Raw genomic sequence first — 14,533 nt, 5'->3', positions numbered from 1 at the left:
ATTAAGAAGTCAGAGTATATGTCAAAAAAGTAATAGTGCAGTATGTTGAATATAAACATAAAAAACACCACAGTATAGTATGTCAATAAAAAGTCTTATTGCCTTAATGAAAATAAGTAATGCCCTAAAGACAGTTATTCATCAATACGTCCAATGGAACTTTTTGAAGAAATTCTATAATTTAAATTAAATACCCGTTTTTAAATCACAATATTTTGTCCCAGCAAGGATCAGAACAATGCAAAACAAATACATAACAGGACAATATATGACAATACTTGTGTGCTTTCTATATTTTTATTGCAATGATAAGATACAGATATATTTCCAGACATCCAGTTTTATTAAATTATTCTCCAATATTGCATGAGACAGTATTTCAGAATGACATTGATCCAAATGTGGACAACGAGATCAAAAAGAGTTTTTGACCAGAGATTAAACATTGATGTTTTACAATTTCACTTTTTTTTTTATTTCCCCCAGAAATGTGCGATGAAAAGCAGCAGCATACAGAGTAATAATACTACAATATACAACAGACCGATACTGTGCAACAGCCTAGAACCATTTGGGGAAATCACTGTTTTTTTTCTCTTTTGTGGTTATGCCAATATTGAGTACAGCAACTCCGGACCCAGAGGTGCACTTTGCCCGTTTGTGGAAGATATTAGAAAATAAACATGGAAGGGTGCGAGTTAGAAAGTCAGAGAGCTACAACCCTCAGTGGGATTACAGGAGACGCAACACACTACTAAGTACAGTCTGAGTGAGTTCCTTTTTTAGGCAAAACAAATGTACTGTACAGAAAGCTGAGTGGAATATGTTAAGATATCGTTTCACTGTGAGGAGTTTTTGCCACGTCAGGTTAACCAGCAGTGTTACACAAGCCACTGTTTGTTAGTGAGAGAAATACAGATGTGGCAACAAACCAACCAGATGTTCAATGTTAGTGATGTAAAAAAGAAATACACAAATGTGTTCGTCTAATAAGTTCCCACTGTTTTCTAATCCCAGATGTTAAATTAAAGTTTGCTCTTTATGATCGTATAAAAACAAAAATGCATATTACAAACTGCGTAATAAAAATTAAACTTCCTAATACAAAATAAAAAAGGAAAAAAAAAAAAAGTATTATCGTTTCTTGGACTGTAATATTTGTGTGTATATATATATATATATGATTTAGCAATAGAATCCCTATATAAATGATAGATTTCTATTTTTTATACATAAATATAATCTTCACAATGACTAAAAAGGGAATTTCTAGCCAGAAAGTAATGTGAAGGTGTAGTCTGGTCAGTGGACCAGCGCCACGACTTCCACTGATGACTGTGTGAGACGAGACAGAACTGGTCTGGATGGGAGTCTAGTGCGAACACCTTCAAACGGTTTCATTGAGACCAAAAATCTTTGTTTAGCTACACACGAACAACCTTGTGCTGTGCTTTCTTTTAATCTTTATTTTTTCAACGATGCGAAAGGTTTGAGGAGTTTGACACTGCGGTTACAATATGAACGAATTAACAAAAGCATACCCCGCCCCTTCACACTCAACTGTCCGTGTTGAATCAGCATGCAGAACATCATTAGTCGTCGGGTTTGGCACTAGAGTTTACTTTATATCTGGTTCTGTCTGACAGATAATCAGTGAACTTAACGTCTTCTACCTTTAGTTGTACAACAAACGCTGCAATCTTTTTGTAAAAAAGAAAAGGAAGTATGCCAGCTGTGTCCCACTTACTCTTACAGACGAGTCCCACATTATTAAACATGAACTACTTCACACTTTGTGGAGGACTGCACTATGATTATAAGCCATTTAAAAAAAAAAAAAAAAGAGAAAAAGTTCTTATTCAAATATGATACTGTACCTCGAGGAGCCGTACTACTCTGCTGTCATAATACTCCATCCAGCCTCAACACGGTTCATTCCAGTGAACTACAGGATTTGGTCCGTCTGGCTTGGTTCAGGTTCTAAAGCGGGTCGGTTTGCTTCAAGGCCTGAGAAAGAAATCACACTCGCTGGCATTCAACAGGATGTAAAGCACGCTCCTGCCATGTTGTCTCACCAAAACACCAAAAAAACGTGAAAGGACAAGAGGCTTTCTGGTTAACCTGATTGTACCAACGACATGACAATGGGGGGGGGGGGGTTAGAGGAACCAGCATGTCTCCTCTTACTGGTCAGTTTAGCATGACAGCTTCTCTCCTCCTTCTGTATTTAAGATCTGGCTTTGACCTCACATCCAAATGTAATACGTAAACAAAGAAAAGGGAACATAAATAAGATATTTTGAGTTGAAATTGCACAAAAAGAAACTTGACACGAGAAAAGAAGGAAACAAAGATAAAGAAGTGTTTTTGTGGACAACTTCCTCAGGCAAAACATGTCGGTGGCAGTTTTCATTTTAACATGAATAACATCTGGGTGGGAGGGATCAGAGACACAATAAGGCTTCTTTTTTGATTATTTATTACCCCATTGTCGTGTACTTTCACCCGTCGTGTCTATCGGTACTTTCTATTGGAAGATCTCAAGAAGAAGAGACGGTGCCTCTGCTCAGAGAGGCCGGAGTAGCAGGTCCTGGAATCACAGGAGGGAGGAAAGGACAGAGAGAGAAACAGTGGAGAGTGATGGGATTGTAAGAAGTTTATGTTTCAGCAGTCTGGGGTTTAGTCTCGCTCTCACCCCCTTCTTTCCTCTCTTGCGTCTCCTCGTCTTCCTCCTCCTCCTCACCCTCTTCCTCTTCTTCCTCCTCTGTGTGCTGCTCCAGCTCCTCCCTGGTGATCATCTCAAAGTCGTTTCCGTTGCTGTGCTGCGAGCCTTCCTCCTCCCGGCGGTCGCTGTCTGTGTCCGAGTGGCGGTCCGCCCCCGTTGCCTCCCCCTCTACTTCTTTACTCTCCTCGGCCTCTTTGCCCTCCTCCTCTTCCTCCTCCTCCTCCTCATCGCCGTCCTTCTTCTCGCTGTCGGACTTTTCGTCGCTGTCGGACTTCTGGGCCTTGTTGCCCTCGCCGTCCTTCTCGTCCGTCTTGTCGGAGCCCTTTTTGTTGCTGGCTCGCGGCCCTTTGTACTCGTGAGTGTAGAGCGGCCGGAACGAGTCGATGAAGCCGACGTCCGCCGTCAAGTTGGGGAGGAACCAGAAGTGGTGGCGCCCGCCGGTCACGAGCCAGATTAACACGAAGAGGATGCATCGGGCTGAAGACAGAGGGGACAACAAGTGGGATTAACTTCAATCTTCAGCAATCGTCTCAAACATTACATCTCTTCTTAACGTTAGTCTGTTTGTCTCCACTTTTATTTCCCTTATTGAATATTTTGGGGCAATTTACAACTAATTACATAATTCTAAATGTATCACTAGTCTGATGTTATTTTTTTGTGTATTTGTATTTAGTTTTTATTGATTATTTTCTATTTCACTTATTTACTAATGCATTTTTTGCCTTGTATAAATATTGTGCTTTGCCTCTCTTTGTAAGAAGCTTTATCATTTGAACCTGATTTTAGCTGCTGAATCTGAATTAAAACGCATATTTTAGATCTTCTGTCTGCTTCTCTCTGAAATCACTTTTACGTTTATTCAAGGGGTGCAGTGAGTGACAGTGTGTGCTTCATGGTAGATAGTATGACGAGGTGGCAGCGTGGGGGCGGGGCTTAGGAAAAGGGTCAATTAAATGCAGGAACCCAGTACGGTGTTTCTATGAAGTACATGTACTTACCAACAGCAAGAAGTAATATACTGGCCACAAAGCAACCGGCCGCAACACTTAGATAGTAAACTCCTACACGCATTTCTGCTGGCCACAGTGGGAACAGTGTGGCTGCTATCACTGCAATGACTGAAAGACACAACACACACAGATGGTGGACAGGAAACGTCAAATCAGCTGCAATCAGTAACAAATAACACTTCATTCAGTTCTTGTTAAAAAAATGTTTTTTAACCTCTGACTCACCGAGTATCAGTCCCATGGCAAAAGTCTTGAAATGAACAGGATCGTAAATCCACACAAACACCTGAAGAAGAGACACGTGTTGGGTTTTTATCTTTTTCAGGATCCCGAACATGTTTCCTAAATATGCGCCGTCTGAGCACACTCACCTCGTTTCCATCTAGAAACAGCTGCTCCTCATGAGGCTCCAGTTTAAACTTCTTCTTCACCTCTTTCTTCTTCTTGGGGGATCCAGGGCTCTCATCCTGTGAAAATAAACAAATATTATATATGAAATCTGTATTTTACTTACAAATTAAAGTAATTCTCAAACTGTTTTAAGTTTCCAGTGTTGGGTCACGTACACTTTTCTCTTTCTTGGTCTCAACAGCCTCCGGCTCTTTCTTCTTCTCTTTGTCCTTCTTCCCTTTTTTCTCATCTTCTTTGCCACTGTCGCCCTTGGCCTTCTCCTTCTCTTTGGCCTTGTCCTTCTCTTTCTCCTTCTCTTTTTCCTTCTCCTTGTCTTTATTGGTGTCTTTCTCTGGTTTTTTCTTCACCACTTTGAGAGCCCGGTGGAAGAACTGCTTCTTTAGGAGTCTACAAAGGACGGAGGAGAATGACTTGATTATTTACTGTTTTAGTTTAAATCATCACTGTTTAAAGGAAAGGTCATGTTAAGGATTTTATCCCTAAATAGCAAAAAAACGTTTCAGCACTTGGTCGTTTTGCAAGACTGAAAGCACTTTTATTTTAATTTCATTTTCATGCACATAGGGCTCAGTATCATATTTGATAATAGAGGATTTTTTTATTGGTTCCAGCTTTAAAAATGTAAATATTTGTTGGCAGTAGAAGTATCATAGTATTAGTAGTTTTTGCTTCTTCTATGATAGAAAACTGAATATCAAGCAATTTGAAGACATCTGCGTGGATTTTGGGAAAGTCTGATGAAATCAAGAAAATAATCTGTACGTCAATTAATAGTGAAAATCATTGTTAGTTGCAGCTGCATATACCGGTGACCATATTGCAAGCGTATGTATAAAATGCTGAGATACCTCGTTATATAGATACCATGAGACAAATGTTGAATTATCTATGATATCAGAAGAGAAGCACAATGTGTGTTCGAACGCAGACCTGTTGCAGTAATCCACCACAGACTCCCTGGTGGTGAACACCGCCTCCTCTCCCTTCTTTGCCTTGGCCCACTTGGAGTCCAGCAGACTGTCCACTGCCTTGGAGGCTAAATGTAGGGAAACAAAGACGGACATTTAAAAAAAAAAAAACAACAAAAAAAAAACACAGAGTGGTACAGGACCAGAAAATGTCAAGCGGCCAGAATGTAAATGATTGGACGGGCTCATTGCCTGTGCACTCATTGGTTCATACACTTTGATTCCTTCTTATATTGCAACATTTTGTGGGGCCAAGCAAGTGCTATAGTAATCAAAGCCTTCAGTACACAATGGCATTACAATGTTTTATATCCTATATGTTCTCGGCGGTAGAATAATCCACTATACAACTATATAAAGGCCTCGTCTATCGTCTTTTCTGAGGACTTGAAATTAAGCGAGCAGCACATTACAAAACCTGGTGAATCAGTGTTAATGACTTATTACCTGGTGGCTTATAAATGCAGAATCTGTTAATATAGATTATTTATCAGTAATTACAACTGTCAAGTGTTCAAAAACAAACAAGAGGGCACGGTTTGATCTCCTGATTCCCACTCCACCGGGTGTCTAGGTGTTGTGTGCTTTGCCTCACATCCCACAGCAGAGCACTAACCAATAAAGTAGTCCACTCGGTGGCCCATCATGTTGGTGGACTTGGTCGGGCAGTTGAACCGGAGGTACTTCGCCACCGCCTTCTCCTCCTTGGTGGGGTCGCTCACCTCCTGCAGGACCAGACAAAAACAGATGAATATACATGCACACATAAAAACAAAATTACAGTCGGTCAATGATGCACATCTCTGAGGAGTGGGAACTACTTTCACGTGTTTTGCAGACACGGACAGGCAGTAACATCACAGAGCTCCATAGACTGTATATGGAGCTACTGAAAACTGCACCTGGAGGAATGGGACATAGAAGGGGAGGACCTGAAACATTCCAAGTGCAGTAGACAGTGTCTCCACTAGAGCTGTTGACATACCGATAGCAGTATCGGCAATGCCTCCAATGATAAGGTATTGGCAAGTGCAAGAGTCTATGCACCGATCACGTTGTCATATCATTTACCAGCTCATTTATGCTACTTAGGAAAACAACAAAACGCGTCAAATGCTACCAGATCAGTACGTCCTGCCCGATCGGTACTGCACATGTGCAAACTAGTATGACACACCTGTAGTTAAACACTACTGTTAATGCAACATTACCAACAACAACTCTGCGTTGAAATCGACACAAGAAGAGCTAGTTAACATTAGCTGTTAGCAGCCCTGCTTGGCTAAATCACGAAGCGATCAGCTGTTAACTGAGGCGCCATTGATTTACATTATGATGCGTTCAAACTCGGTTCAGTAAAAATGACTTAGTGGACGAAGGTAAAATCTTTTTATTTCTCATTTTTAACACACTGGTATCGGATCGGTTGTGCCCATCATTACGGTAACAGGTATAACTTTCTGAGTTATTTTGCATATCCAGTTTGAAATAGTGTAGATGTTCAACAGAGAGTCATCCTCCCGTCTGTCCGCCTGCAGCACTGAACCACATGCCAACACGGAGGGAATGAGAGCATCAGCACAATGAAAGCTGGTGCTGCTATATCCAGTCCAGCTGGCTAAGGCCAGCAACATGAGGAAGACGAGGCCATGAAACAAGCCTTTGTTTTAAAGGAGCAGGTATATCAGTCACACAGCTCAGTTACATGAGACCCCTACACGAAAAGCCCCCCGTCACCGTCTATATGATCTACCTGGCTTCAGATCATGAGGATTAGCCGCTCTGGTCTAACAGCCACAGTATGTAAAGAAAGATTTATTTTGGTCCACGCCAACACCACAGTACTGATCCTTTAAAACATGTATCCAAGTAACAGTTTGGTCTAGGTATGAAATCCATTTCAACGCTTTAATACTGTAAGACACAATTAAAAATTGCAATCGCGTCAAAAAAAGGAGACTGTTGTGTAACGCAGCATGGTGATCTTTAAAGGAGATAACAGTATGTGTTGTTATGCAACTGAACTGGAACATGCAGATACCTATACTTAGTTGGGTGATTATTAGGAACACCCACCACAAACTAATGCAACAACTCTGTTTTAAATCCCACCGACATGAAGATTATGGAGTTGCAACTGTTTCAGAGAGATGTTGATTCATTCATTTATGGTCCTTTTGTAAGCTGTAGTTTAGTTTGTCTCTCTGTTGAACTGTATCGTCATCCAGAGAAGTGTTTCTAATATTTAGTGTACCCTTACTCATGTAAACGGGGCAGATACAATCTCTTAAAACTGAACATTATAACGTGACAATAATTGACAATCGTCTTTTTCAGGTTTGCAAATCAATGAGATAACAGCATGTGTTCGTTATGCAACTGAACTCAAACAGACAAGAGAACTACACTCCGTTGCCAGTATATTAGAAACTACACCTAGCTAGAACTAATGCAGTCAAACATAACAATCCTGCAATAAATCCCACCTTCATGAAGATAAAAAAAAATGTATACTTTTTGTTTTGATTGTTTTAGAGAGGTGTGGATTCAACTGTGTTGTTATCATGGAGGCTTTAGTTTGTGGTGCTGTGGAATTGTATTGTGTTAGACTACAAAGTGTAGTAGTTCCAGCTCGGTGTACCTAACCAACCAAATGCTTATCAAAGTAACATTATTGGTGACAAATCCATTTCTAAATAGATAACTATCAAAGAGCAAAGAGCGAAAAGAGAACTATATTAGAATATTGGCTTGATGCCATGCAATAAGAAAGTTACACACTTTCATTCATCTTCAGTGACAGCAACAATAATAAAATAATACATCCTACTTTAATCCCACTGCTTTGTAGGACACTATTGCACTGTCCCAAATTCATACATACCAACTGTGTACAGTACTAGAATAATCAATTTAGTATGTTTTGCAACTGGTATACAATCAGCAGACAGAGAATTATACAATAGTTGCACAAGTGGACATTATGCAACAAAGGGATGCACAACGAAATGCAGTTTTGCAGCCAATTTGCAACACAAGACAAACAAAAGCAATAGTGCGCTTTTTGAATTTGCATCATAAGGAATGTAAACAGCAGCAACAAAAACAATTCTCTGGGCAGTTAAGATGACATTTTTTAACATATAAAAAGTGTCACCTGTGAACCTTTTCTTTCTATTCACTACCATGAGAAGCAATAGTGAACATCAGAAATCAAACAGAAAACTATTTTTCTTTTTATATTGTGAATACTGAGTATAATTGAGACACAAACTCACACCCTGACCACATTTAAGGTATGAAACTCACCCATGTCTTAATCAAAACTACAAGCAAACAATGGTACTTTAGTTGTCTGCTAATCTAGATCGTAAGCATAGAGTGATAGCCGAGTCTGTCCATGTCTCCTGAACCTGTAGCCACTCGATAAACTGTTGCTTCAACTGAAATCTATTGTCTAGTCTTTAAAGAGCTCCTGGAGCCACGCTGCCTCGCGGCTACCTGCACAGTTGTGACGTTACATTATGATGCACTGTGTTACTAGCTCATTAATTTAAAAAACCCGCAGATTGTCTCACTTTATGTACAAACACGTCTAGTTAGAGCTGACGCAGCTTATCCTGAAAACGTTTAACGGTGGTGGACAGTAGAGACAGCTCAGTAGAAAGTATAACAGCACCATGCTCGTGTTATATGTTAGCGCGTGAGTGCTAACTTATAGGTAATACAGATCACACTAAGCTAGGAAGCGTCTCATCAAAATACAGCTACACTAACGTTTGTTTTCGCTAGCCAGCTAATGCTAGCTACGGGTTAGCCATCATCTGGCTTCATCTTCAGCCGGATAAAGGCTCCCCACGAGGATGCTGCCGCTAAACAAACATCCCGCAACAGCTCGTGAACCCGCACGTGGTGTTTATTTGTTGTCTTTCAACTTGCACGGGCTCCAATTTCGTATGAATTAAGTGATGTTACCTGGATACGCTTCTTGTGCCTCCTGCGCTCCGCCATGATCCTCCAACTCAGCTCCAGCTCCCAGCTCCTCCGATGTGCGCGAGGCTGCGCACGCGCATAATGTGTAGTATCGCGAGACTAATCGATTAACGGTTGAAAAACGATAATTTCATTCATATGTTTAATGGACAATCTCTTTTTCTTCTTCTCTTCTCTCTCACTCTTTAAGCATGATCTTTATGCAATTATAATATACTTCAATGTATTCATTAGCAGTGGTGGAAAGTAATTACAGTACATTTATCCAGGTAACAGCTGTAGTTTATAATATTCTAAGGGCCCAATTGTACCTAGATGAGTATTTCTATTTTCTCCTTCTTTATACTTCTACTCCTCTACATGTTTGAGGGAAATATTGTTGATTGATACCTTTAGTTACTTTGCAGGTTAAAATCAATAGTATAAAATGAAATCAACAAACAATTGATGATCTATTATAGATTAAGATAAGACTATATGTTTTTTAATAATAGGGGGAAATTTACAAGCTATACCTGACAGTATATTTAGTAAAAATACCAGCTGCCATAGTAATAAGTAATATTGCATCAAAAATTGTAATTTAATAATATAATGTACATTATTTTGAAATTAGCCATTCTGCATACAAGTACTTTCACTTTAAGTATATTTTGACTTGAATACTTTTGTACTTTCTATTTTGTATTTATCAGCTTTACCTCTGTCCACATGAACACGTTTAACGATCTCCAATTGGTATAATTTGCTGTCACACATCCATAATCTTGGTTGGATTCTTCAAAACTATCCATTTTCTTATATTACTCTTACTTTTAATGTTTAACATTTTTTCATATTTTCAAAATTATGAATGAATGTCATAACACTTAATTTGTTATTGTTATTGTTTACTGTTTGTATTGTTTCATTTTCTTTGTGTTTCTATTGTATGTTCTTTCACTTTGGAAATGTAGACCGCTCTGACGACTTCTCGTCCAGGCAAACAAAAAGTTTTCTCATAATATGTGATACTTGTTATTCAATTATTTATTCCAAGCCATACTAGTAGTGATTTCTAGGTAGAAAAACACTTTATTTACAATCCAACAAATGTAAAAGTGTATCAAACATCCAAACATCTCACTTTCATTATTTCATTATTCAATAATAAAACCATTCCCATATTATTTCTATGGTCCTTATGATGCCTTACTGGAGAAATGACGCTTAGCAGCTTGAAAAATAAGAATGTTTAAAGCTACAGTCAGACGTTTAGAGGCCTGTAATGTAAAGAAGAAAAGGAAAATTTAATTGGACCTTCTTATTGTCTCATATCTCACACATCAGTTTCACTCAACTGTGCTTGTTAAAAATATATGCACATATATAAATAAATATAAAATACAAATATTTAGCATATACCTGGGCCAAGTGTGAACTTATACATAAAAAAAGTAGCAAATAGTAAAAAAAAAAAAAGCATCTTCAATCCAGTTAATCATAATGTAAACAAATCCAGGACTTTGTCAGTCAGGCAGAGCCATGCATGCTGTACTGTAGGTGCAGACTGAGGTCTGCATTATCAGTTCTGATCAGGCTGTCTCACTGCTGGCAGATGGAGGGGAATTATTTTCTGTCTCATGCAGGTGCTCTGTGGACTTGAGGACATCAGGGTCACTTGGACTCGCCATCATCTCCTCGCTGTTGCAGTTCACAGGGGAGCCGTTCTCTGATGAGCGGTCTGCAGCAGGCTTCTCAGGATTGGCCTGCAGTGTGGCGTTGGAGAGTGGCAGGTTCATCATGTACAACATGTTGCCTAGACGCCTGGACACCTGTGGAGGAATAAAGACAGTTGACACATAATAGTGTTTGCAAATGTGTCTGTAAAGGAATGATGAGTGACCTGCATGTAGAGGACTCTACTGTAATATACCGTACAGATTTAAAGACCACAGAGGCAAATGTGTGATTTCAGATTTTGGAATCTGTGAGTCAAATCGATGATAGACTCAAAAACTGAGACAAACAAAGGCCATGACAAGCTTCACCAAAGTTACATTTCGTGAAGAGTTATTGTATGGCTTTGCACAGGCATTCCTGAGTTTTATTTTAAAGTAGCACACATCCCATCTTTGAAGGGATCAAGTCTTGATTGTTCAGGGCTCAGTCAGAGTTCGTGTTTCCTACCTGTGAGCGGATCTTAAGAGCTGGTCCCAGTTTGAGTCCCAGCGTGTCCAGTAGGTGCTCCTCTGACAGGAGGGGCAGCGTCTCGCCATCAATCATGTGGTCCTTGAACGTCTGCAGAGTGAATTCACACCACATTAGCACAACAAAGCCACAACAAAAAGTGTAAAGACAGATTCAGAAAACTGTAGAAACCAACCTGAGCGTATTCTGAACATGTGGGTACGCTGTTGATAAAGTTGTAAACATCATTGACTGTCCACTTCCTTAGGTCTTCGGACACCTCATCACTGTTGAGAAAGAGATTGGGTGGACCTGGAAAAAATAATGACATACATCTTTGTTGGTGCTGTAATATACACATGAAATTAATTTGCTGAAATAATATATTGTAATCTATCTTAACTCACCAGGTGGAAGGAAACCATTTCCAGGGACTGGGAACATGTAAGGCATGCCTGGGAGTGCTCCGCCAGTGGAGGGATACATGAATTTCTCTTGGAAAGCTGAACATTGATTGTCTTTATCATTTGCACCACTGTTGGCCACATCCGACCCATCTCGACTGTTCATACAGGCTTTTCGTAGACCAGGCTCCCCCTCTTTATAGTTCTTCCTGCTTCCAGCAGAGAGTTCAGAGTCGATTTTTGCTTGATGGTGTGTCTTGCTGGAGGGACACTCCTCTCCCATGTCCCCCTTTGCCTCCACCTCTTTCTCCTCCCCTGACGTGGCTCCCGGGCTCTGCTCTACACTTTTATCTTCAGTTTGGCCCTTCAGGTTGGACACATGGCTCTCTGCGGTCTTGTGAATGTTCGGCCTCCTGCCAGCCCTGCGTCCCCTCTCTCTGTGCAGCGTGCTGATTGGTGGGTAAGGGCTGGCCGACATGAGGATGCTGTTCGAGTGCAGTTCATCCAGGGTGGGACGGTGGACGAAGACATCGTGGCCGTCTGGCATGCGCTGACGACCTCTGAACGCCATGGGGTTGGAAGGGTACGATATGTGATTTTCAATTCCCATAAGTCCCTTCTGGTGGGCATTCTCCAGCTCCTTCTGGTGCAGGATGGCATTCATCTCCATTCTGAACAGGAGCACACACACATATTAAACATATTTAAGCAACGATAATGATGGAGCCACGCTATGCAGGTGGAATGTTTCTGTGAGATGCTGAGGATATTCTGAATGCACTACCTGGCTATATTTTGCTTGTGAATGAACTCCTGTCGCCGGGCCACTGTTTCCATGGGCTCTTGGGGCAAGAATCCATAGCCAGCTGAGAAAAACAAAAAGGCGGACGAGTGTTAACGCTTGTTCAAATTCTTTAGGATGAAACGGACAGGTTGTAATTTCTTTTCGGTATGAAATTGAATCGGGCCATGCTCACCTGCTCCAGGGTAAGCTCTCCCAGGCAGGATGTTGGCGTGGTGAGGTAGAGGTGGACCCAGGTGAGGGCCCATGTGCATTTGTCTGCCGTCGGATGCTACCATCTCGGAGGGGGGAACCAGCTCTCTGATGAAGGAAAAGCATGGAAAATCAGTCATCTAGACATAATATCAACGGATAACCAGCTGTAATAATTGCTTTTTTGTTAATCACTAAGGTACATTTTGTATATTTTCAAAATTTTCACTGTACAGAAACATGCATCAGATATTTCTCAAGTATCCATGTCTTCTTCACTTATGCACTGTAACTGACACTTCTCAGGGGTGCCCTTCCCCAAAGAGCTATACCCTTTTTGGGTTGTAAGTGTGTATTCAGGTACAGACCTCTCCATGAAGCGAGGTTCGAACTGCGCTGGGACCCCCTGTAACCTCTGCTGCCCCTGGGAGAGGATCTGGGGAGCCATGGCCATCTGGTTCCTCATTATCAACTCTTGCCTCTGCCTCAGCTCTGCAAGAGAGAGAAAAACAAACACAACAGGTGGAATGTCGGGGAAGCCAGTTTAGCTGAATGCCGTGAAACCGAAAGCTGGAGACTGCAGGTACAACTGAGCAGGTAACGATCCACTAAAATCAATACATGGCAGTCAAGGTCTGAAAGTTGGTTTAACCTGTTTAGAACTTCAGATTGGACAATTTATATGGAGTCAGCAAATGTGTAAATAATAAACCCATTATACATCTATAGAAATTCTTGTGATTGTCTAAGTTCTGCACCTATTCTTAATTAACTGTGATTTATTGGAAAAATTCAGTTTTTCATGTTTTCTTGGACTCATATTCATATTTTATGCTGTTGTTTGCCTCGTCTCCTCCATGTTTTCGTTTCTCACCTCCAGCTGACATGCCGTTGACTAGACGGTACCAGTGCTTCTCATCCAAAGCCCCCTGCTCTCCCAGCGCTGTCATCTTCCTCAGCTGCTCTCTTGGGGTCATGACACACCTGAACGCTGTTGAAGTTTAAAAAGAGGATGGAACATGTGACAATTACTTTGACCAACTGATTACTGTAATATGTCATTATATATAGCTATATATAGCTTTAAAGTATACATTCATAGAAAATGTAATTTGGATGGATGAATACATTTAGTAATTTGTCATCAGTGCCACAAGGAGGCAGCAAATATCTATATGTTAAAGAGTCTCATTATGGTCACTGTGCTGTCCTGCTATTTTCCAAAAGAAGAAACATCACACACACACACACACACACACACACACACATATATATATATATATATATATATATATATATATATTAAAAACAACAGGCAAAACACATTTATTTAAGCAGAGCTGTAACAATGAAATATCTATATTTAGTCTGGCACAATAAAATACAGCCTAGATAATAAAATGTGTTAAAAGGGGACTTCAATGAACTGCCAATATGGGATCCATGTACACACACAAATTTGTTCCCTAACCTTCGATCCTTCCTCTCACCTCTTACCTCCAGCCTTCCATTAAGCATTGATCTTTAACCAACCTTAACCCTTACCCTCACCGTAACGTAAACCTAATCCTAAACTTATGTTTAACACCTAAATCCAAATCCTAATACTGACGCCTTAAAATGTGACCAGCAATTATTGTCCTTGTTTAGAAGATTTTTTCATCTTTCTGTCCTTACCAGAACATCTGGTCCTAGTAAGCATAGAAATAAAAGCACACTCACACACTCACATACATACTCCAAATGGCCATTCTGTTTTTTGCTGAGCCAGCAGCTTGTGTAAACAAGCACAATCGACTTAGACACCTCCAATTAGCCTTCTACACTGCAGAAATCCCATTACAAAATATGATACT

At 40.4% G+C, this 14,533-nt stretch overlaps 2 protein-coding genes across 2 annotated transcripts; both read right to left on the bottom strand.

Moving 5' to 3' along the window:
• Positions 1-278: 278 nt before the first annotated feature.
• On the bottom strand, positions 279-9,165 carry sec62 (SEC62 homolog, preprotein translocation factor). The gene is made up of 8 exons (XM_031865036.1): positions 9,093-9,165; positions 5,734-5,842; positions 5,080-5,185; positions 4,305-4,536; positions 4,110-4,205; positions 3,964-4,024; positions 3,727-3,846; positions 279-3,202 (listed from the first exon to the last, which is right to left on the bottom strand). The coding sequence occupies exons 1-8, from the start codon at positions 9,126-9,128 to the stop codon at positions 2,658-2,660; spliced, it is 1,305 nt and encodes a 434-aa protein (XP_031720896.1). The 5' UTR covers positions 9,129-9,165; the 3' UTR covers positions 279-2,657.
• A 1,440-nt stretch (positions 9,166-10,605) lies between these two features.
• On the bottom strand, positions 10,606-13,654 carry samd7 (sterile alpha motif domain containing 7). The gene is made up of 8 exons (XM_031865027.1): positions 13,552-13,654; positions 13,046-13,169; positions 12,661-12,785; positions 12,468-12,549; positions 11,687-12,354; positions 11,476-11,591; positions 11,280-11,390; positions 10,606-10,924 (listed from the first exon to the last, which is right to left on the bottom strand). Exons 1-8 carry the CDS (start codon positions 13,652-13,654, stop codon positions 10,685-10,687), a joined length of 1,569 nt encoding a protein of 522 aa, XP_031720887.1. The 3' UTR covers positions 10,606-10,684.
• Positions 13,655-14,533: the final 879 nt, after the last annotated feature.

Source organism: Anarrhichthys ocellatus, unplaced genomic scaffold, assembly GCF_004355925.1.
Source record: "Anarrhichthys ocellatus isolate YVR2014 unplaced genomic scaffold, GSC_Weel_1.0 scaffold32, whole genome shotgun sequence".
Taxonomy (NCBI): domain Eukaryota; kingdom Metazoa; phylum Chordata; class Actinopteri; order Perciformes; family Anarhichadidae; genus Anarrhichthys; species Anarrhichthys ocellatus.
This window is presented reverse-complemented; position numbering and strand designations above follow the sequence as displayed.